The sequence below is a fragment of the Vanellus vanellus genome, assembly GCF_965231255.1.
Source record: "Vanellus vanellus genome assembly, chromosome: 1".
Lineage (NCBI taxonomy): Eukaryota > Metazoa > Chordata > Aves > Charadriiformes > Charadriidae > Vanellus > Vanellus vanellus.
Window position 1 is genome coordinate 30,711,739 of NC_138905.1, and position 24,858 is coordinate 30,736,596.

Consider the following 24,858-nt stretch of genomic DNA (forward strand, 5'->3'; position numbering starts at 1 on the left):
TTAGAGGCATTTTCTCTTGTGGGCTGTTTAGTCACAGGGGACACAGGGGTCATATAGGTAAACGGATTGATATGACTATTGCAAGGGGGATTGCCCTTGGTTGTTAGTTGATAAAGTTTGTGGCCAATTTCTGACGATTGTGTTTGCAAATTAATGTGTGACAGCTGCATATGAGAGCTAGCTTAAATAGGCGTATTGCAAATGTGAAGATGATGATAAGTTCTGACAGGCAAAGGGATATAAGACAATTAAAACCAAACATTGCCTGTAGTTAGTGCAGTACATATATATCAAGACCAGCGTACATTACATTGTAGTGCATTAGTGAAAACGGTTTTATGTATTTCTTCATTTCATACCACTGTCAGCAATTAAAGTTGCTCTATCAGTAATTTGATATGGACGCGGCTTGCAACTTTGGCACTTTAACAACATTTTCATCGCAGCTGCTGCGGGATGAGTATAATACCTCGTCACAAGACAAAGTGATAGATGACAAAGCATAGCTGTGGTTTTGGACTGGGGGAAAGGCTTACATGTCTGGTCTTAATTTCAGGAGACCTTTCATTTGGAGTCACCAAGGCAGAGATGTACACAATAAGTGGATATCTGCATAAAACTCACTCCAGTGTCAAGATATGCAGCTACTATTTTTAGTAGTCTTTGAGTCATTGAGAGTACTGGTGACTTTGATATGATTTTTGTGGATCAGTTCAGAACTTCATTCATTCCATGGTAATCAAGATAATTTCGAGTTTGAGGGAACAAGTGAATTTACAGTCAGGCAGCTTTGAAAAGTAAGATTGTTGGCCATTCTAATAGTAGTTTGTACATGAGTCCTCAGAGTTGATACAGTTCTTAAATACACTGTATACTGTCTGCCTTCATAAGCAGCAAAGTTAACAGTTGTTTGATACTAGACGAACTGACAGAAGATGGCCGTGACACTAGACTCATCTTGAGTCCAAACAGGAATTTTGAGGTTTGTTACAAATCATATGCTTTGGGTGTGTAGGAAGAAAAGAAAAAAAAAATCACTCCTACACCTCAATGTCAGCAAAGTTGAATGATCTGTTTATCAGCTGAGTTTTAGCTTGGTTGTGTGCATTTAATTATGAAGTGTTTCTGCAAAGAAGTGTCATCTTAAATTGTGGATAAATTGCTCAGATTAAGATGGTGTTGGCTGCTGCAGCGGAGACAGAAAACATTGTTGAAGCAGGGAAAACATATTTCCATCTGAATTAAAAAGGAAAAGTAACTACAACTTGACTTCATCGAGTGTTTTCACACATATAGATAAGGTATCATGGTCTCTTTTGGCGGTGAATGCTTTAGTTCCTTTGTATTGATGTTGCGTACAAGCAGTTGTAGGCTTACATAAATGACTAATTTGTTTGTGCTACTCAGTTGATGGGAAGCAATGTATCTGGTCCTTACTGCTGAAGAAGGTCTTGAAGGTTGAGCACCATCTGCTTGTTTCTGGTGATAGTTTCAAAGTGTGAAAACAGAACTCTACTTTTTGGAATTTAAGCCTCTCTTGGCAATTTCCCCAGAAAGTATATGGGCGTTACCTATAAAAATCTTGCCCCAAGACTTCTCATATATTATTTACTGCCTTCTTCTAAACATTAATTGAAAATAGAGCTATGCTAATTTGATGAATGCTTACATATTCAAAATCATCCCCATAACTGTTCTCTATATTTCAGTACAATTTAATTAATTTAAAACTATGAGGAAAAAATGAATAGAATTAAACAATATCTTAATTAGAGAATAGTCCTTGTTTCTCGAATGTGACATTGATAGTAAAACTGTCATTTGTTTCTAAGACGACATCAAAGGAAATATGCCTGTGGTCATCTTTCCATTTTAAAATCTTAAATGTTTTATTTATTATTTAAGGAAAAATCTGTCCTGGAAGAAATCGATGTGATTGTAAACAGCCTGCTAGATATTCTGTTAAGGACCATACTAGAGATCACCAGCCGACCACAACCATCAGGCTCTGCTATGCGCCTCCAGTTTCAAGATGTAACTGTAAGTTTCTTATAATGAAATAGCTCACAATTGTCACTGGTTGGACTACTACACTTGTGACAATATTGTCTTTATATTGCAATTCACGGTGTTAAGATTTTGTGTATAAAACAGAAAATGAAGATAACAAAGAAAACTGTTCTTACATTTTATTAATTTTCAGTGCAAACAGTAAATTTTTTCATCAAATTTATTTATAATTGTGACCAAAAAAACCCTCAAAAGATAAAATTTCTTTTTGAGACTGTTTCAGGTCAATAATTACTTCATTATATTTCTTTTGTTGACAAATTTAATAGCTTTCGGAAACTCTTGGAGTTTGAATTCCTGAAAACAGAAGATTATCAATCAATAACATTTTACTTCCTAAAATGCATAGATTTTTACATGATGGAACAGCTCTAAAAATGCCTGCGGAATCTGTGATGCTAACTTGTACAAATCCAAATTTATTAATTGAAAGGCATTTTGTTATTCTCTGGGCTGGGCGTTCGAGCTTCATTTCTATCACATGAAGTAGAGCACAGAGGACAGATTTAGGAGATTGACAAATGATATTTTGGTCAACCTGCTATAACAACTCATACAAATTAGAAGGTTGAAATACAGGCATTTACAGAAAAGCCTATGATGAGCATTGATGAAACAAAATGAAGTTTTATTTTGCTTTGTTTTCAGCAAGCTTCCCAGTTTGCTTTTGAAGGGCAAATCATTTTAATATAACAAGGGACATGACCCCAATATGAGGTGAGGGGGGTAACACTTTGTGCAGAGAACATAAGATGGTGTGTTATTTACCGTCTCATTGTACACTTCATTAATTAATTAATTGCCCAGTTTTTACACTGTGACAGTTTTCATTAGTGAATAGATGGTTGTTTTTCAAACCAGAATTTCATCGGAGATCAAACATTTCAAAAGCATTTAATAGCTGTGGAAGAAATGTGTTGTTGGGGTTTTTGTTTGTTTGTTTTACTTTATCCCACAGAGAAAAAACATTATATGAAGTGTTTTATGGAGCTGACCAAGCTCTGTAATAAGATAACACCATGCTTTAATCACTGTGATTCAGCAGGACCATATATGTAAGATTTTGGTTTTTTTTTTCTTTAAATTACAAAATTACAAATGTACGCTGTGTGGCATATTGGGCCATGACGAGAAAATCCAAGCTGAACTAAGGGTTATGGTATTAGACTTAGCGTAGCAAAGCTCTGAGCTTATTGGTTTCTTCTAAGATACCCACTTGCTTGCAGATTAAGTTTTCACAAAACACCATGACAGCCTAATTCTTTCACACCGTCAAAAATTAGACTCTGAAAGTGCTTTCAAGTTGCAAAATTTTCTTTTTATGCATCAGAAAAGCCATGTCATTGTCACCACAGGCTCTCAAAGAATACTTAATGTGGAAGTGACTCAGAGCACAGCATAAGGCAATTATATACATTTATGTAGAAACATCATGCAGTACGGGCTTATGGCAACACATGGAGCCAGATTCTTGGAACTATTTGTAGAGCAAGTATGATAAAGTACTCAATGTGAGTACAGCAGTAGAGTCTGTTCCAGTATGTTACCATTATTTCAAGCTGCACGTATCATAAAATATTCGTTGTGAGATGTTTCATGGCAGCACGCTGGATAAAATTCTGTCATAATTTTGCATCAGATATAGTCTTCCCTGTGGAAGTACTCTCAACCTCATCTCAGTGTGATCTTCTAGGCCCACGTGTCACTGTTTTTCTGCACAAAGAAGTAGCATAAAAGTAGGCAGCATCTGGCTGTGTGCTGCCATGACCGCACCATTTCTTTCGTCTCAAGTAGTTTTGGTACCACTTCAATTTGCAGTGAGGAATCTTGTGAGATGGTAACCTGCAAGACGGATGTGATGCTTTAAGCTGAGCACAAGGAAGACATGGCTTCAGGGTGTCAGTGTTACCGATGTTGCGTTAACAAACATTGAATTTAATGCAATGGTGAAGGTGAAACTTCTGCTTTAGGATGTCAGTGATTTAGACCTTTGGATTTCCTTAAGAAAAATGTGTTTGCATATGAAGAGTTAGCAGAAAGCAATCCAATCAAAGCAAACCTTTATTGGTTTCAGATCTTGCAAGTTCAGTACCTCAGAACCTAAATGAATTGCAATTTAATTATGAGCTCCATGTATTTTAATAATTGTGCTCCTTAAGTAAGACACAAAAAATTACTTAAGGATTCTACCTAAGTGAATTTGATATACTGCTTGGCGTGACTTAGGATACTAGAAATGGATCCTAAATGGTTTTTATCAAGGTCATTATGTGTGTGGAGTTTGCTTTTGTGCACAGTACACAGGTACCCTGACCATTTAGTCTGTGTCTGAAGCTGGTAGAAATCTTACAGCATACATTTTTGTGTGGTGTTCAACAAGTGCAGCTGAATATTCATTGTTATTTTAAAAACCAGCTGCCTGTATAGCTACCTACATTTGAATTAAAAGCTCAAATTTAGAAGTCAGTTAACAATTAGCTAAAGCTGGTACCCTTTTATAGCTAATCTGTCTGTCAACTGTAATAGTACAGCTTTCTATAATAAACTGATTTTTAATATACTACTATAAGTCAAAGTAAATGTGGGAACATAGAAGGAAGGTGACTAGAAAGGACTGCTTAAAATGCTTAAACAAGAAGGGAACTATTCAAAAGGTTCATGCTCAAATTTTGTCACTCAAGCTAGCAATCAGGTAAACTTACACCCTTATTTATTTACTCTGCTTATTTCGGCTAATTAGCCAAACCTGAGTGGTCTCAAATTTTATAACTGGAATAAAATTCTCTAAAGCTTATGCCTATTTAGATGAACCTACATTATACTATATGGCATGATAAAATCATATTGAGGCTAGATACAATGAAATTGAAAATATTAAAAATGATAGAAGACCAGAAGGTTTTCTGAAGAGAACCTGATAGGATTGGAAATTAATTTTCAGATATTTACAAGACAGCAGCTGTAACTTTGATGGTTATGCCCAGAGCATGAAGATTAAGAGACTTTGTAGCCTTAGGATATTGTTTTAAGAATGCTATGTTCACTGTAAAAACAATGGTTTTACAGGGAGGTAATTGATTTGGGATCATTACTGCAGTGTAGAATCTTATTATGGTCAAGACAATTACCATTTTACCACCATGTTGCCAGTGAAAGCCATCAGCTCACAAACCACCAAGTATACAAGCTATAATCACAAGTCAGTTGGGCCTCCCATTGTAAAATCCAGAACAGCCATTCCTGTGAAAACATACTCCTTTTTTAAATCTTATTTCCTGTTTTTAATGAAAGACAGGGAAAAATCTTCCCAAAATTTGACTTGACAATCTAACGAAAGACACCATTTTGAAGTACTGTTCTCAAAGCTGTCTGTTTTCCCGGTCTTATTCCCTATTGCTGGCAGGTACAGGCCAGAAGTGTATTTCCCATTTTTTAAAAAGCTTGGGCGATTTCAGAATTGTCCTTTTTAAGCACTGTGATGAAATCCAGACCTTTCAGTCTTTCCTGTCCTCATCCATTTTGCAGTCAGACCAGATCGATACCATTCAGTGTTTCTTCCCAGTTCCAAAAATGAACAAGTGGACAGGAAAGGGAGAGAGGGAGAACCTATTCCTTCACATAATGCCTTGTTCATTTGATCGCTCACTGGAGATACCCAGTGCTGTTCTCTGGGTTCTGCGTTTCCGAATCCCATGCTGTTTGAAGGACAGGCTGGTGAATGTGCATCAGTAGAGGCAGGGAGGAATCCACACAGCAGTCCACTAAGTCCGTCAGCTGCTGACTGGAGCATCCCTTTTCTGCAGTGTGGAGTGTGAATCCGGGAATTGGCACCCTGGGAGAGAGTGGTCTTGCCCTATGATTAAGTTCAACTTCTAGATTTATGTGTTAATGAGAAATTCCTCTGCAGGTCCAAGGTAACTTCTGATCAAAACATTTTCAAAGTTTGATCAGTCCTATAACTGATTTTTTCTTTTTGACAAATATGGGGTTTTGTGATGAAAAAATATTTTGAAAAAATTCCCAGCTAACTCCATTAATTCCTTCCCTAAAGGAAAACAATAGCATTCTTCCCAGAATTGTTGCAAAATATTTTTGTTTATATTTGTTTCAAAACTGAGTTGACTAAGAGGTTGTAATTTTAGCAATCTAAATAATCTGTTTAAAAACAGATACAAGGGAAACAAATTACAAATCAAAATTTTACTGGTTTAGCCCTTCTAGAACCGTTTCAAATTGATTTTGCTAAGCAAGCTAACTGCTTTGGGGGAAAAGTAATTCTTTAAATGGGAAGGAATTTCATACCTAAATTAATGTATTTTCACAAAATATGGAATCTAAGACTAATTGTGGATTAATTTCCCTTGCATTTGTTAATTATTTTTAAGTGCTTATAATATGACAGTTTAAGCTCAAGTACAGAAGACATTACAATCTATAATTTTTCTATTCTTGACTTATCTGAACAGGGGGAATTTGTCTCCTGTTTGTTGTCACTCTTGCGACAAATGACTGATAGACATTATCAACAGCTTCTTGATAGCTTCAACACAAAGGAGGATCTTAGGGTAAGTAACAGAATTGTCTTTCCATTTGTTCAGGTCTCTTTGTATTTTGATTTATCTCCCTTTAAGATGTTGCTGTGCTTTGATGAAACACTGCAGTATTTAAATGCAATCTCTTTTTCAGATTAGCTAACTTTGGCACAGGCTTTCATGCATACTCAGGTCCGCTCTTACGGTGGGGCTAGGATTCTGTTGCTTCTATAATGACAGCAGATATAATAGAGATGCAAGGGACTATGTAATAGCTTTAGAGCCATAAACTTAGCCTCCAAGACTGTTTTAAAGATGGTGTCAATCTAAGGTTACACAGTTCTGCTTGATTCTTCCTGTCAGGCAGTAGGGTTTTTGTTTGTTTTTTTATATTTTTTAATTTATTCATTGATGAAATTATATATGGCAATGACAAACACTCAACTTGAGAAATGCATATTCAACTAACTCCATTTTTCTTAACTGTGCAGCAAGTCCATTGGCAGGAGGACTTGTCAGACTTCTAATGTCTGTCTGCTCGGTTTGATCATGGAAGAGAGCAGCTGCAGAGCTCTTTCAGGGCAGGTTCTACCAATTTCATTGATGGAGTTGCCAGGTTCATGGAGATACAGCATTTTTAATTCCTTTTTGGAGAAGGGGGATTGATTTATAAAGAAATTATGATTTCCTGCATAGAGGTATATATTAAGACTTCCATTCCGCTAGCCCTTGACAAACTTACATAATAGCAAATTTGATCCACACAAAAAATCTTGAGTAATAACTTACGCCCATTATTCAGCCAGTGGTCCTAAATAGGAGAGTAATCATGTCCTAGTGTGATAGACTGTTTTTAGATGTTACTCTTAAATTATCATTTGATAAACTTAAGTACTGCCCTGAAAAGGGGAGTCTAGCCATGGTGCCATTCCAGATTTCCTTAAATTCCTGATAAGTGTTTAGAGCTGTTCTGAAGAGACCATACCATTCATGAGTGCCTGAGTGCCTTTTCTTTGTAGTGGGATGGTCATATTGAGCTTGAAAGATAGAACATGCTAAGAAGTTCTCTCTATCATGAAACAAGAGTGCTACCTAGGAGTTACACAGGGTGGACAATTTTTATACTAGTGTTACAGCATGTGTTTTCACCCAGCATAGTTGCTATCCTTTGGCAATTTTTAGTACATGTTGTGGAACATAGGCATTTTTCACTGAAAATATTTTCCCTTTTGTTTGTGTTCTGAGCAGGTCTCTATTCCTAGATTTAGATTTATATATTTCCTAGAGGTTTCAAGCTTGATTTCTGTTTGATGTATCTATGAAATACTGTTGCGTTTATTCAGACTTTCTTGCTTCTAGAAGACGAAAAATCTCTAGAATTAATCCTTGAATGGTGTTTGATTTGACACATTTATATTCCCCCCACGCACATACCCTACTATTATACACAGACATATGGAAAGCAGCTGTAGCCAGTGCCATCAGCGATCAAAATAGAGGTCTTAAGAACTCAAGTCCAGAGTTTGTTATTTCCATTCAGATCTCATCAAATCAGCATAAGCTCCATCAGTGATTCAGTGGCAGTAGGTTGATCATAATTAATGCAGCATTCCTTCTCTTCTGAATCTTAAATAATATAAGATATTGTTTTTTTCCCCTCACTTGGAAATATCAAATGTCACTGAAATATGTATAACTGAGAGCAAGAGAGGAAGATGAGAGCCAGTGTGTGAGGCTGACACTGCTGTTAATCATGAGGTGATTGTGTATGACTTAGGCTATCCAAACTGTCTTGCCACTTACCTCTGTATTTTTCTACTTTGTTTGCCAAGTGTGGAACTTCCTTGATATTTTATACTGCTTTAAGATATGCTTCTTAGGAAATGACATCAGTATGAGTAAAGGAAGATTCAGAAGGTGTAAATATGTGTGATAAGACTTTTTTTAGTGTGAGGTGCTTTGCGAGGTTGAACTAGTAGCCATAGTTAATCTTGTGGCTCGTAAGTACTTTGGGATTTAAGCTTCAGTGGCAACTAGCATCAGCTTGCTGTATTTTTTTAATCCCCTTTTTGCCCCCTGGTCAGTGATGTCAAAGTGGATTTGGTCTTTCTTAAGCCATATTACAAGTTACAAATCTGATACAGGGTTTCCAGGGATTTATCTGAGTGTAAGCCAGGCCTTTGAATTGCTATCTGCTGTGATTTTGCTTTGCCTACCTCTGTTTATAATTAACCATCTATACTGAATGATTAGGCACTGATATCACAAGGTATTTCTTCTTTATTCCAGACTAATTCTTAAGGCGATTATGTCATGTGCTTGCATGACTGCAAGTTTGCACGGCATTTGTGATACTATTAAAAACACCTCCACCTAACCTCTTCAAACAAAAATTCACTCATGCAAATACTTGTAAAAAGGGAGCGAAGGTTGTCATTCATTTTATCAAAATATCCTTGCAGCTCTTACTCTTTTTTTTTTCTTTTTTAACAGTCTATACCAAAATTATTAAAGGTTGTTTCCAGCTTGTTAATTACAGTATAGCAAAATGGAGACTTTGAAGGAATGACATCTACACATTTTTATATGACATGCATCTGAGTGATGCTTTAAAGAAGTGGTTGTTTACGGAAATATTTCCTCTATTTTGTAAATATATTTAGTTTAAGTAATTGACATGGTGACTGTTTTTATTTTAGTCAGTTCCTTACCACAGTCAGACTTTTTCCACACAAAGCAGAAGATAGAAAAAGCATTTTATATTTGAAAACATGCAAATGAAGTAAGAAAGAAATGACAGGGGATTCATGGCTGAGTGGTAGCACCAGAGACTATACTTCACTCACTTTTTGAAACATTGAATTTAATGAGGCAATAATTTTAAATGCTTCCTTTTATCTTTCAATATTATTTTAAAGATATGCTCCTTTTGCTTACCACAAAATGCCATCTTCTTCTAGTAAATATATTTTATAGCAATTTGTTGAACAGAGACACCCTTGTAGGCAGATATTTGCTGTCACAAGAAAGCTCAGATATAATTTATGACAAAAGGTAACAGTGGAAGTTATAAATAGTAAAAGTGGGATGTTAGCACAATGCAGCTTTGACCACAGCAAGGTGGTTTTGGTTGATATGTGTGGGGTTTTTAATTAATAGATTAAAAGAAGACAAAACAAACAAATAAGCATCTGCCAGAAGGCCTAGTTTTTATCCATTGGCAGTGTACCCTACATAATGGGGCAGAATAGATATACAGGAGAGATCTGATGGAGAAAAAGATAATATTTCATCGGGATAGGTCTAAACCTTACTAGTTCTCTGATCCCTCTCTTCCAGCTGAAGGAGCCTGAGCAGGGTAAGATGGGTGCTGAATCCTACCACCAAGTACAATTTATTCCACTGTTCTCTTCTCTAATGACCCCTGGTACACAGGCTGTGTGAGGTCTGTAGGCATGAGAAATGTCTCTGGAGAAGAAGCTCAGTTCTAGCCACCATCCTTCCCCTGCTATGCCAGGACATCTGCTCACATATGGGACTTCTGAAAGGATAAGTGCTGGGGCAGAGGAATTGCTCTAAACTAAATATTTGGATGGCTTCTGATGTAGATTTAAGAAGCAGTGAAGGAAATAAGATCTGGGAAAGGAGTTGGCCACAGGATGGATGTTATCTGGGGAGAGACAACTCACTGTCAAACCATCCTCTGTCTTGTGGACACCTTGGCATGCTGCAAAAAAGCGCTAGGATGCTCTACAAAGACCTGATAACAAGCAGCTTGATAACTCTGCAGTGTGAGCCAAAGCAATGGGTGATCAATCAATTAGTTTCAAAGTGGACTGTTGACCCCAACTAAAATGTTCATATAGATGCACCCTGGGAGATCCAGTGAAGTCTGACCTGCTTTACAGAGGATTTTACATGCATAGAGGGAAATGTGAAAGAAATTCCAAGGCAGTTTTTTATTAAATGAATAGATGGTTTTCAGTCTTGCAGAAGGCCATGCTTCTCTCTTAATCACTGTTTGTTAATTTCATGAAGCAAATATTGCAGCTAGCTGAAACTGAACTGTGATATTGTGGTATTATTTAGGTGGTGTAAGGTAGTACTAGAGCTTATGTACACTAGGTAGGAATATTAAGAGATGGTATTTAGAGTATGTAAAGGGGCAAAATTACTCCCTTGCTGTCTCTTAAGATAGAAGGCATATGAGACATTAATTATATCTGTACTCAACCAACCAAATGTTGGTTCACTTTTACTGCCGGGAAAAATGTTTTTTAAATGTTAAAATCTGTTACTAAATCATTATGATGTGTTCAGCAGAGCAGATACAACTATGAAAGATAATAGTTTAGTGCAAAGGAAACAGTTCAATATATAGTTACAAAATTGATCTTCCATGAACGGTACTTCATAGCAATGCCTTGTGATGTTTGGACCGTGAAACAAAACTGAGTAATTGCATCATGCAAAATGCCAGGCATTGTAATGCTGCTCAAAACATTTTACGAAATTGCTACATGGAGGTGGGTCCCTTGGGAGTGAGCACCGCCATTGAATATCAATGAGCAGTACTGACACATGAAGGATCCCAGCACATCGATGGCAAAGTCAACTGGCATTTTACCCTTTGGTTATTTTCACGCTTATAGTGGATTCCTAGGAAAATGTATTACCAAATATACAAAAACTGAATAATGAAAAATAAAAGTTCACTACAGATTAATACTGTTAATAGAAGCTTAATAGTCGTGTCTTGAAAATCGTACAACTGAGTAGTTTTTCTGAAGTTTTTTATGAGCTATCTGTTTCTTTCAGTTGTATTTCAGCTTTGAATTATAGAATCATAGAATTGCTGAGGTTGGAAGGACCTTTAAGATCATCAAGTTCAACCATTAACCTACCCTGACAAAACCACTTCTAAACCATGTCCCCAATTACCACATCTACCCTTTTTTTAAACACTTCCAGGGATGGCAAATCCACCACCTCCCTGGGCAGCCTATTCCAATGTTTAATAACCCTTTCAGTGAAAAAAATGTTTCCTAATATCCAATCTGAACCTCCCCGACCTAACTTGAACCCATTTCCTCTTGTCCTATCACTTGTCACCAGGGAGAAGAGGTCAGCCCCCACCTCTCTACAACCTCCTTTCAGGTAGTTGAAAGAGTGATAAGGTCTCCCCTCAGCCTCCTCTTCTCCAGGCTAAACAATCCCAGTTCCCTCACCTCAATGTCCTTCTTGTAGTGAGGGGCCCAAAACTGAACACAGTAATCGAGGTGGGGCCTCACTAGCGCTGAATACAGGGGAATGATCACTTCCTAGTCCTGTTCACCACACCATTCCTGATGCAGGCCAGGATGCTGTTGGCCTTCTTGGCCACCTGGGCACACTGCCGGCTCATATTCAGCAGGCTGTCCACCAACACCCCCAGGTCCTTTTCTGCCAGGCAGCTTTTGAGCCACTCTGCCCCAAGCCTGTAGCGCTGCATGGGGTTGTTGTGACCCAAGTGCAGGAGTCGGCACTTGGCCTTGTTAAACCTCATACCATTGGCCTCAGCCTATCGGTCCAGCCACTCCAGATCCCTCTGCAGGGCCTTCCTACCCTCAAGCAGATCAACACGCTCACCTAGCTTAGTGTCATCTGCGAATTTACTGAGGGTGCATTCGATCCCCTCATCAGATAATTGATAAAGATATTAAAGAGAACTGGCCCCAGCACCGAGCCCTGGGGGACACCACTTGTGACTGGACACCAACTGGATTTAACTCCATTCACCACCACTCTCTGGGCACAGCCAGCCAGCCAGTTTTTTACCCAGCGAAGAATACAGCTGTCCAGGCCGTGAGCAGCCAGTTTCTCCAGCAGAATGCTGTGGGAAACGGTACCAAAAGCTTTGCAAAAATCCAAGTAGATAACATCCACAGCTGCATTTGTGCATCCACAGATTGCATTTTGTTTATATCTTTTTAGCATGTACCATAAGAAAGAGGTTTTCAGTCTTACTCGGGTTTTTCAAATCCACATTTTGTATCTAAGATTATTTATCACTTAATTGATTACACAATTTTCTATTTTTTTCTGTTAAAATTAGAAATTATTAGCCTGGTGTTAATGATTCAAAATTCAATGCCAGTGTCTACATTTGCTTGGTTTTAAAGCTTGCTTGGAATAAAAGATTTATTCTGTTTTTAGCCTAGTTACCTAAAGAAATGAAGTGTATATGATCTACCTCTCTGCCTGTCATTCTTTTCTTAATGACTTTTGAACAAGCTGATGAATTTCAGCAGGCTTTAGCAGTGGCCCGTGGGCCTCAAAGGCACTAATTTACACCTCACGCAGCCCTTGGGTTTTAACTCCTTAAACCATTGCTTGGTTTCCCAACAGCAGCCATTTGGTCTCTTCGGTTCAGCGGCAACGTGTATTGTGTATGGACAACAGAAGGGATAAAAATGTGACATGGGAGAATTTGGGACATTATCGTGAAGTGACATACAGCAGCATTTGAGTCATTGTTGTATTGTTGGGATTACAGCACAGGGAAGGGAGGTGACCCCTAAAGAAAAAAACAGGAACAGGCAGGAATGTTCAAATTTGACTAACTACAAGGTGCAAAGCTATAGGAAAGCAGTCTGGAATAAATGTGTTGCTCGTAGAGTTACTTGTTTATCTGTAAAGCTGGTCACCTGCATCCAAACACTATGTTATCTGCAATGAGTGTCGTTTATACTCTAATACAGAGACTTTTTTGGCATCTTGCTCAGAAAACAGGTTGTTTCTTTTATGTAATCTTCTCTGGTGGGTGGGTGCAGGGATCTCAGCTGCCTTTCCCAGCGCCTGCATTCGTCCCCCTTTACAGTGATTCTCTAATGAAAGACATCTGTTGTGCAATGCCCGTCATCTACACTTTGGTAAATGCACTTGAGAATGTATTTTGGTGCTCAAAATTATTTGGTATCCTTTGGTTGTATCTTCATGTCGTCTGTGTTTCAGGCGAACTCTTTACCAGTGGTGTGGGCAGAATCAATAGAAAACATTTCAAGGTCAGGTACCACACTGATTCTGTTAGGCGTGTTATATCACTTGCCTCATGCGCTTCATGATGTCAAAAGCTCCATTTTTCTTACTAAAAAAATACCGGCAGTACTTGCACAATCAACAGGGGCTGTTAGAAATATTACCCTTGTTGGTAGTTTTATTTGTGAGAAGAAAATCTGAAAACCCCTGTGCTGAGAGGAAGTTTGATTTAGTTATTTATTAGTGAGTTAAATGACATAGGAGATGATAATGCTTAAAACTCTTAAGCAGTGCTTTCTACATTCAAAGTAGCTCACATGTGTTCACTGTTTCTATAGATTCAGCAAATGAGGCAGAATGGTTAATTGACCTGCATACAGCCAGCCACCATAGCAGTGCAGGGGCCTGGGCATCGCTATTGAATTCACTGGTCTTTGCAAACCCAATGATAAAATTGTCCTTATGCTCTCTCTCTTTCCCACCAAATAATGCCACTTTTAGAATAAATCTTGAAAGTGATGAAAACCTGGCATCATTAAGGAGATATTCAGAACTCTGTAGTGTTTGTAAAGTGCTTTTTTGATTTGCAAATTGTTCTCGGGATCGCATTTGTGGAAGTGTATGGGTGGAAACCAAATGCATCTTTGACATTTCTCTTATAAGCTGCTGTCAATCAAATGACACATTTAATTATTTTCCTCCTTTTAAGAAAAATGAATTAAATGACTATTTGAAGCTTTCCTGGGGAATCAAAAAAATGAAAAAAAATATGAGGTGTATCTATGTTGAAAATAAATGCAATTCTGCTATTTCTATATTGATTTTTTGTCTCTGATTAAAATATTTTTAAAGCTCACTGCTCTTTTTAAAGCAATAAAGACAGATGACTACTTCTTTTTCTTCCAAAGGATTTCCTGCTGCAGATTTTCACTGTATTTCGGATACTAATACGACCAGAGATGTTTCCGAAAGACTGGACAGTGATGCGTTTGGTTGCAAACAAGTAAGGCATTTTTAATGTTAATAAAAAATATGGGTAGTATGAAAAGATCATGGTATAAATAAATAAAGTTGTATGTAATAAAAATGCAAAATATCTCTTATAATGCTGGCTGCAGTTTTTCATTTTTGAATTTAAGATTTCAAATCTCTATTTATTTTACGCAACAAATTCATAATATAATCTGTACCTCTTTCTCTTCTGAACTACAGTAAGCACATATAACCGGAAACTCAGAAACACTTTTACAGAATGAAGATGCTAAGCATCAGCAGCTTTGTTTTCCAAGTAGCAAATGACAAGTCTCAACAGAACTTCATTTCAAATCTGTTTGTTGAAATGCTGAATTGGTAAAGGACTGTTTGCTCTCAAGAAGAAATTATCTGCTATACTATCATTAACAATGTTTTTGCATGTTTGTTAATTTAGTGCTTGTCAGAAAAATCACAAATTAAAAATCACAAATCAGGAAATGAGGTACAGCACAGGCAATAGTAACATAGGGCTCTAAGCATTATTTTGAGCTGTAACCTGCCTTTGAGCAATGGCTTTCTCTGCTTGGGCCTTATTTTTAGAGAAACAGGTTCCCAGCGTTTCTGAGAAGTCATTACAACAGATCTAAAAGTATTGGACATTATTCCACCTATATCACCAGCATACTTTTTTGTAGGCTTAGCTTTTGATCAGATAAGCCAGCTGACCAGCCAACACAATTATACGAACACCAATGTCAGCAGAGGAGGGGGGATTGTGTTGGGCGGACCTAGGAATCCAGAATTTAGGATTGACTTAAACTTTCATGGTACATATTGCAATGCCTGATGGAAATTGTTTTTTATTCTGCGTTGTGCCTGCCAGCTCCCAGGAGAATTTAAATTCATGGTGCTGTACAGACTACTAGTAACAATATTATTGTTACAATTAAATTTGTCACAACTTGTGTTCATGATATATAGTTGCTGTGTGCGTATGTGTATATGCAAGCCTCATGCTATTTGTTCAAACTTTGCCATGACTTGAACAAAATAACAATTTTTTTCTCATTTTTATTACCTCATTTAGTGTTAGTAATCTTGCCAATTTTGAATTACAGCAAAAAAAAAAATTGTTAATAATCAAAGAATGGATATTATGATTTGTTTCTCTGTATGACATTAAAGAAAATAAGGCTGATACCAGCCTGCATCTGGTAATCATCCTTAAGAAATAAATTAAGAAACACAGGAAAGATGGAAAAAAAACATAGGAACTTTTAGACTACACATATAATCTAAGAAATTGTTATATATTCCAGAAACAGCTGGCTTGGCAGATGGCTTTGCAACAGCTGACACGTACAAAACTAAGATTTAGGAATGACCTTGGCACATGTTTCTCAGGCTGGTGGTCAGATATGCTAAAGATGATAATACTAAATTCTGCAAAAGGAATATTTACTTGTTCCAGTATTTTAGTTAGCATCACACATCTCCTTTTATTAATCCATGTCACGTTGTTTCTGACCTTCTAGGAGGTGATTCTATGTCCGGTTCTGTCAGGCAAAGAAGATAGGCAGAAGTTGACAATAATTGCTGGTGGGAATTGGCCATGAGAAGCCAATCAGATTGGCTAACTGAACCTGATAACACGCAATTGCATAAGCATTACTGCCAGCAAATGGGATGTAAACACATCTTTACCAATTCAGCATTCAATAATTGCTTTGCTAGGCATTCCTTGCTTTGTGGAGGAAACGCTGGTTTGCTATGAAACAGGGGGTTGGCCAGGTGTACTTAGAAGCGTGGTGTGAACTGAAGACTCATCGTTCCTATGTTATATATCTATGGCTTAGTTTCTCTTCCTTTTTGAAGCAACAGAAACACTTCTATTCTCTCCTCAGCTGCAGAGCATTAGTTTTCTGGAACTGTTTCTGAATGGGAGCTCCTTCCTTTCACTTGTGTCCCCATTGCCATTGCAGTGTCCGCCAACCTTCAGTTTCTCTGGGGTGTTCAAAAGCACAGAGCCGCAGAGCAGTAGCTTTGCTAGAATTATCCCAACCCAAAATCTTTAAGTGCAAAGAGAAGAGCCTAGAGGCAGGTTGAGAAATTAGGGCACTGCCTGCACCACAGACAGAAGTGGCTGTGAGCTGTTCTCCCTGAGCTTCACTTGATGAGCCGGGGAGCTTCCAATGGCCTGAGACTCTTCAGGATTGAAGGCGAAACTTCTTGAACTGCTTGCTTCTCCGGTCATGACTAAAAGGAAGAACTAGAAGGTCTAGCCCATCTTTTTAAGGGCATAATCAAGTAATCCATTAACAGTCTGGATTTTTTCTAACTCCTGCTTCCTAGGAATAAAATGACTGTCATGTTTGCTGTGTCAGATGGCCACCTTCTCGGCTGTCTGGGCTTCAGCCTGAGAAACAGTACCTAATCTGAAGGCAGTGTGTGTCTTGGGAACTTCACCCATCACTGCAGGCACATCACCAGCAGCACTGTCTTTTTTCTCCCCTGTCCCTAGAGTGATATAAAAATTCAAACTGACTAGTATTTACGGGAAGAGACATTTAGCCTGTCTGAGCCTAGGAAGAAATGAGTCCTAGCAAGGATGTTATCAGGTAACAAGCTTTCCTGAGGGGGAAAAAAAAAATCATTTTTTTCCTCTTATTTATATATGCAGAATTTCAATTACCTGAAGGATTTTTAGGTTTTAAAATGCCATAATTACTTCAATAGCTAATATTTATATATAAAAAAAAAATGCCCCCTGGTTTCTAGATTTTTTCTTTCTTGTTGCAGTGTTTTCAGTAATTATGTAGTATCTGATACTTGAATGCTGTCTGGGATCAAAAAACCCAGAAGATACTGTGACCTCAAGAAGACAAATCTGTAACTATCCAGAAATTAAGATAGTTCATGATGATGCATGCACAATCTCTAATTCTGAATGTCTGGATGCCCAACAGGAAAAAATATTCATGGCTAGCATTACAAAACTACCAAGTGACTTCCAAAATTTGGGAAATAAAGTAACATTTAAAATGGCAGACTTAGCACTAAACCAGAGAATTAGATCTTTTTTGAATTGTGTTCTGTGATGGAAGGAGAAGAACATGCAAAAAAATCCTTAATGTTTATTAGCCTCTAGCAGTCGAGCCTTGAGACAGAAATTAACTCTGTTTAAAACTCCATAACCATGTAATATCTGTAGTGAGCTAATCAGCATACATTCAGCAAAGCCAAATAATTACTTATGGTTACCTAATATTTCTAACATGGGGTTACTACTGAGTGACAAAATATGGTTTTATATTTACTATGGAAAATATAGTTTTAATTTCTTTCATTATAGGGATAGACTTACTTTCTACATCAACCAGGTAGCAAGCTAGTTTGCTGGCCCTCTAAGCAAAGCTTCTATTTGTAACTGCAAATGAACACCACGCAATACAGGAAGGTGTCTGAATCAGTTGCTTAGCGCCAGAGAGGAGTCCAAAATTCCATAATAAAATATGCCAGACTAAAATTGAAACTTCTGGATAACATCTTCATAATGTCTCTCTCAACTGGAAGTCACTGTGTAATGGTCACTTGCTTAAGTTACCCTAAGGTCAGGAAAAGAATCACTTATCTAATGCTTTAATTGAGTGGTATCTTTTGAGAGCATTTGACAGACTCAGCTGAACTCCAGGTATGTCATGTTTCATTAACAGTTGAGGAGGCTGTTGGAGAGCAAAGTGAGTTTCTATTACTCGTTGAGCAAAGGTTTGATATTTATAACGTTCTGTGCCTATGTATTAAACAATGAACTAATTTTCCATCGCTCTCAGAGTGCAAGAACCTTTAATATTAAAGATCTCTGTATGATTAACTATCCTTTCAACATTTTTTTGAATGGTAGAGATGCTAGATAATACAATTCCCAATCTGAATTTTTTAAGCATAAAAACCAGATGTATTAGTGTTATTATTTATAGTAAAATAATTGATCTGTAAAATAAGATGCTTATACTAAAATTCCAAATTTATCTACTGACAGTTGGGCATAGGGACTTTAAACAGAGAATCCTTTTGGTTATCTAATTGAGTAATGACTGAAAGACATTATTATTATTTTTTTAAAAGCAACTCAAATGGAATATACGGTAAAGGAAGACATCGAATTAGCATTAGTTTCATCATTATGGTTGCTTTAAAGAATCCTATTAGCTCCCATAGTGTGGGAGTCTGAGACTCCTACAATGAACAAAAATTCTTGCTTTTATGTAATACACAGTGTTGCTAACAACGTTCTTGCTTTTATGTAATACAAAATGTTGCTAACAACGGAGCCTGACATTCAGTCTGTCACAAAAAGCATACATATACATAGGTATGCATGTATGAATAAGTTTATATACAAATAAACAAATATATGTGACCCTAGGTTTATTTCATTTATTTATGAAATATGCAAGAAACTTTTTTTCCGTTCCAACACCTCTGTGCTCGGGAAGATTTCACTCTGAAATATCAAAGGATGACATGAGAAGCTAATGTTGTAGATTTGTCCCGTATCAGAATGGAAAAAGAAAGGTTTCATTTTCTATCATTGGCTGCCCGGGCAAAAGCCAGGTTGCCAGAGCACAGTCCGGGCAGCAAACCAGTTGTTGAATTTCTGGGGGCTGCTTTGAATTTTTCAAGCAGCATAGTGCAGGAGGGTTTGCTGTGAAAATCTGATGGAAAAGCCACTCTGTCAAAAATGCCCTGCCTGAACCTAGGGTTAGCATTTTGGGTATGACCCCAGAATAATTTAGTAGCTAAAAGAAGAGTTTTTTCCCCTGCAAAACAGTGGTTCTGAACAAATTTGTGGCAGGTGGTAAGAGGAAGAAAAGCAAGTCTTGTCACAAACTCAGTGTTTTCTAGTGTGATGCTCAAATGGATTTTAAATAAACGTTGTTGTTGTTTTGAAATCGTTGGCTGGGAAGCAACTTGGAATGTGAATATTGTACGGGATCAGGCAGCTGTCCATCTGTCCTCTGGCTGCTGGCTCTGCATTCTGCAGTTTTGCTTTTTTTATAGAACCTACATTATAAAGAGAACCCCCAGTATTTTCTGTCCTACCTGATTTTAGTTTCTCTTGTGGATTCAGAATAACGGTGAGTGGGTCGAAAACAACGGCTTCATCTTTCTAAGTTCAGTTTTGCAGTTTTTTATCTACATTGCATACACACTCACTCTGCAGACCCACATTTTACGAACTAATCCATATCATATCTTTGGTTTACCAAATAAATCAAAACCGAGCTATGTTGCCTGTAGCAAGAAATACTTGCATTGCAGTTATTGTATAACCTCCGGAAAATTCTGAAAAAAATCTTCTAAAAATTGCATTTAAGATTTCTAGTCTAATTTTCTTCTCATAAGAATTGAATCAGATCTTTCTCTTCAGTTTCACCTGCCTTGGAAGGAATGTGGCAAGAAAGGAATTGTCTCAGACATAAATAGAATCATGTAATGTAAACTTGGCAATATGGTTGCAGTTCCTGAGATCTTCTGGAATTTTCTCTGGCGTACAATTTTTCAGGGTTTTATTACTTTGGACTTAGGTTGAAATGTTACATAGCAATAGTTCTGATGAACTGACCTTTTCCGTCAGAACATCTTCCTGAAGTATGCAAACTATTTACATTGTGTGGAACATATGGGCCGTAAATTAAATCATGCACAATAACAAGAATGACAGGACTCTCTTTTCTTATCTGTGCCTTGATTCTTTGCTTTGCTTATATTACAATTTGTTAACATTTGACTTTGTCTTCCGTGCTGCAACAGGGAGTGCTGTTCACACACTGTAACTCCCCGTTGGGGGAAAAGTGGGGTAAACCATACAGATGAGTGTTAAACATGGAACACTACTTGGATAGAAAAAAACACAATATAATTGTTGAGGCAATAATATGTATGAAAATGATGTTTGAGCAATGGAACTAGGAACAAATGAATCTTGAGACTCAAGCAGTGTTCTCAAAGCAGTCTCAGACGTGGCTGCTACAGGTGTTCAGACACATCAAACCAGAAGGTAAAGTTTGGCAGGGACAGTCATTTTAAAAGTAGAAAAATGGAAGCAAACATTTGCACTAGTAATAAGCTAAATGATACATAGCCATTTAGCATTTATAAACTTGAAATCTGTCAAAAGTGCCAGAAGAAAAATACAATTTATCTCCTAAGTGGGTTGGTTAACGTATAATTCTTCAGTGTTGTGAAGATGAAAAATATTATACCATTAAAAAAATATATATTGCTGTTATTATATTTAATAAAACCTATTTTGTCTTGAATGCATTGCAAAAATAATAAAAAAAGAAGTCCAAAGAATGGAAAGGGAAACAAATTTTAGCACTGTAACAGCATAAAGGTCAAGAACCATCTTCAAAGAAGTACTAGATGTATGAATAGTAGCTAGATGCTAATTATGTGAAATGTGTAGATGAAACCTTTTTCTTAGAAGGTCTTTAAAAAGTTGATTGTTGTAAAATACGAGTGTAACAGTGAAAAGAACATGCTATGTTTATCTTTTTTTCCTCCCCCATAAGCATTCACTACTGACTACTTTCAAAAATAATTTAATGGTTTCTGTGGCTTTTTAGTTTGACTAAATATGTTGATAGACACCAGTGCTGCAGAGGTTAGCTGAAGGGTTGAATCACTGAAATGAATTATATTTAAATAATCTTTTAGGATGTCCTGTTTTGGTATATTACCAAACTGGGTTGCTACAATGAACAAAGCTGTCATTGACCTCTGGTGACAACCACTGTGAAAGGATTTTGGTCATATATATTTATCTAAGACAGATTAATATAATTCAGGCAAGTGTTGATGTAGGGCAATGTTTGACACATACAGAATTGAGATCTTTATTGTTCTCACAGAGCTCGTGCAGTTTTGCATTTATCTGTTGTCATTAGAAAGACTCTTTGTCCATAGGGCTGTCAGTATTGTATATTGGTAATTACTAGATATTTTATAATCTATGCACACATATTTTCAGTACCAAGAAAGCTGAAAGCAAATTGTCCAACTGTATATATTAATGCTAGTAGGACAAAGTGCGTATAAAGTCTGATACTAGCATTATTTGCAGAACAAAATTTATGGTTTGTCTTTTTGATCAATTATATTCTTTTATACAGAACATCTGTTTTCAGCACACATTCTTACATCACACCTATTTTTATATTTTTTTTCTTTATGTGTATGTTTTCTGCCGATAGGTGCTGTTAGTCATCAGATATTTGTATGTGTTTAAAATGTATTTGATGCCGCTGTACATGCTACATCTATTTCTTGATTGGATAATTGTCTGACCCTGAGTATTAAATATGAATTTCGACTTAATGAAATCTACTGTATTTTCCATTCTTTTCTTCCCAGTGTCATCATTACTACAGTCTTGTACCTTTCAGATGCCCTTCGTAAAAACTTCTTAAATGAAAACTTTGATTACAAGGTAGAGTAAACATATCTAGCATACAATAGATGCAACAGGTCTTCATCATCCTGTGGCTTGCTTGTTTGTTATTAAACTTAGCTCCAGCATCTAAACAGCTAGAACATATAATAAATCAGCTATATCAAGTGCTTAGAGATTAAGTTTTTTCTTCAATACAGGACTATCTTAAAAATCAGGAGTGCTGTACATTTTTTAAATTTCATTTTATTTTTCATATTACTATTCGTCTCTATGTTAGACTACTTATTTGGGATTTTTGCATAGCAATTTCTTGGATGATAGAAACTAATTTTATTGTTTGTCTGTTATTTTGGAGTTATCGCAGAAAGGAAAATTATTCCATTTTGTAATTTATGCAAATTTATCAAAAAAGTGGGTTTGCATTTCTGTAATTTCTCTCAAGGCCAATTAACATGCTGTATAATTAAAATTAGAAAATTATGACACTGCGTGGCGAATGTAGTTAAAGATGTTAGTGAGTATCTCATATGGTGAGATATAGCACCTATGATAAACCATGAATTACAGAATGATGCTTTTAGGATTCAGATGAGAAGACCTGGGAGTGCGTCTGAAAAGACCCATTCCCATGGAAACCTGAATGAATATTCTGCCCAACCAAGAGACATTAGTCCAATTGCTTCATCTTAAAAAGTGCAGAATTTCCTTCCTAGAGAAGACCATGAGCTCCTGTTGACTTCCAGCAGAGTTGTGGGTGCTTCTCTGAAAATAGAGACTCCTGTTGGAGAAGCTGGCAAGAATGCAGATTTATCTACTTGACATAACAGGACGTGAGGAAGCCTATCCTTTATGAAGTTCCACAAGTTCAGACGCTAAAGCTGATAAAAGAATTGCCTGTAGACTAGGCATCTATGTTCCTTAAACTTGCTTAGCAATGTTATTGCTATCCACAGAGGGCCACAAAGATGATCAGAGGGTTAGAGCACCTCTCCTATGAAGACAGGCTGAGAGAGTTGGGGTTGCTCAGCCTGGAGAAGAGAAGACTCCAGGGAGACCTTATAGCAGCTTTCCAGGAGAGGGACATTTTACAAGGTCATGTAGTGATAGGATGAGGGGGAATGGCTTCAAACTGGAAGGAGGTAGATTTAGATTAGGTATTAGGAAGAAATTTTTCACTCTGAGGGTGGTGAGGCACTGGAACAAATTGCCCAGGGAAGTTGTGGAGGCCCCATCCCTGCAAGTGTTCAAGGCCAGGCTGGATGGGGCTTTGAGCAACCTCGACTAGTGGTGTCCTTGCCCATGGGATGCAACTCTGAAAATTTTACATTTAAGAGATATAGAATATGTAAAATAGATGTATTTCTGCTGAACATTTTGGGGTTGGTGAAAAGTATTTCTGCTGAACATTTTGGGGTTGGTGAAAAGTATATTTGGATGCAAGGAAATTTAGTCAAAAACAGTTTCAGTAATTTATTAGTTGAGACTGAAACAAGGGATGTGATTTGAAAATTTGCATCTTGAGTGGTCATAAAATGGTGGTACTGAGAAAATGAAATAACCCAATGCCATATGCTTATTGTAGATATGGGATTCCTACTTTTTTCTTGCTGTCATTTTTATAAATCAATTATGTCTGCAACTGGAGATGTTCACACCTTCCAAGAAGAAAAAGGTTTTAGAAAAGTAAGTACTGCTGTCAGCTTCTACAAAACTGTAATAGATCAAACACCTCTCAAAATGCAAGGCATGGGAGGTTGCAAAAAGGTCTACCAAAAAGTTAATGATAACAGTGTTTCCGCTAACTACAGTAAGAGTTTGTGTAGGTCTTCAGAGCTGATAGCAGCCTATGAAGAAGTGTCCAAATTGGTTCAGATATTGGGGGCAAAATAGCCATGTTGTAGCTGTGCCAACTCTAATTTCCAGTTTATGCTAAGTTGATTCACACTGGTTTGGGTGTTTCTGCCAGGCACTGCACTGTTGTCTGTATGAATTGATTGTATTTCTTTAAGCCAGAGCAAAACTATTTGTTCTCATATACTGCATAAAATAGCTTTTGCTTCACAGCTGTATTACTGATGTACAGCATTTAGAAAAAAAAAGGTACTTTTGACAATATTGCAAATAAACCTGGGTTTAGGAATCCAGTTTTAGCTGGGTACAATGGAAGGAGCAAAAAACTTGGAAGAAGTCTTTACTTTTAAAGTAGTTTCTCATGGACTACACATGAGAGTTCATTTAACAATGTCACAGAATGGCATATAAACTTGATTTTCTTAAATGATCTTTCACTGTTTTTCTTTATTTTTTAATACATTGCAGATATGGTGACATGCGGGTAACGATGGGATGTGAAATCTTCAGCATGTGGCAAAATTTGGGTAAGTAATTAAACACATCATCAGTAGCTTACAAAATGAAAAACAATTATTATTTCTTCACCTATTAAATACACTTGCCAGTCATAGAGGAGCTGTTGATAATTAAGTTCACATGAAGCCTTGATTCAAGCTTAGGAAAACCCCAGTCATCTGCAGTTCCCTTCTTTGTAGCTAAATTCAGCTTTCTAAGCCTTGATACTGTATCTGACCTATCCCTATTTCTTCAAAGAGAACTGAAAGAATACCATCAGAGAAAATTAGAAAAGAAAGTACTGCGCTTTTTGGGCAGAATTATTATGCCTGGAAATATACTTATGTTCACGATTTTAATTCTGTTGCCAAACAGTTTCAGGAGCAGACATACATCTTAATTCTAAAGCTCTCTTGGGGTGCTGGATTTGCATCAAATCTTCCCCTAAGTCCTAGT

General features: G+C 37.0%; 1 protein-coding gene across 1 annotated transcript in view; it reads left to right on the top strand.

The window, feature by feature from the left end:
• The window catches only part of DOCK4 (dedicator of cytokinesis 4), a gene marked incomplete at its 5' end in the record, with an annotated part of 257,168 nt that overhangs the window by 184,051 nt on the left and 48,259 nt on the right, over positions 1–24,858 (top strand). The window contains 6 exon segments of the mRNA XM_082489740.1: positions 1,906–2,040; positions 6,537–6,635; positions 14,528–14,622; positions 22,014–22,089; positions 23,636–23,736; positions 24,373–24,431. Coding sequence (XP_082345866.1) covers positions 1,906–2,040; positions 6,537–6,635; positions 14,528–14,622; positions 22,014–22,089; positions 23,636–23,736; positions 24,373–24,431 — 565 coding nt within the window.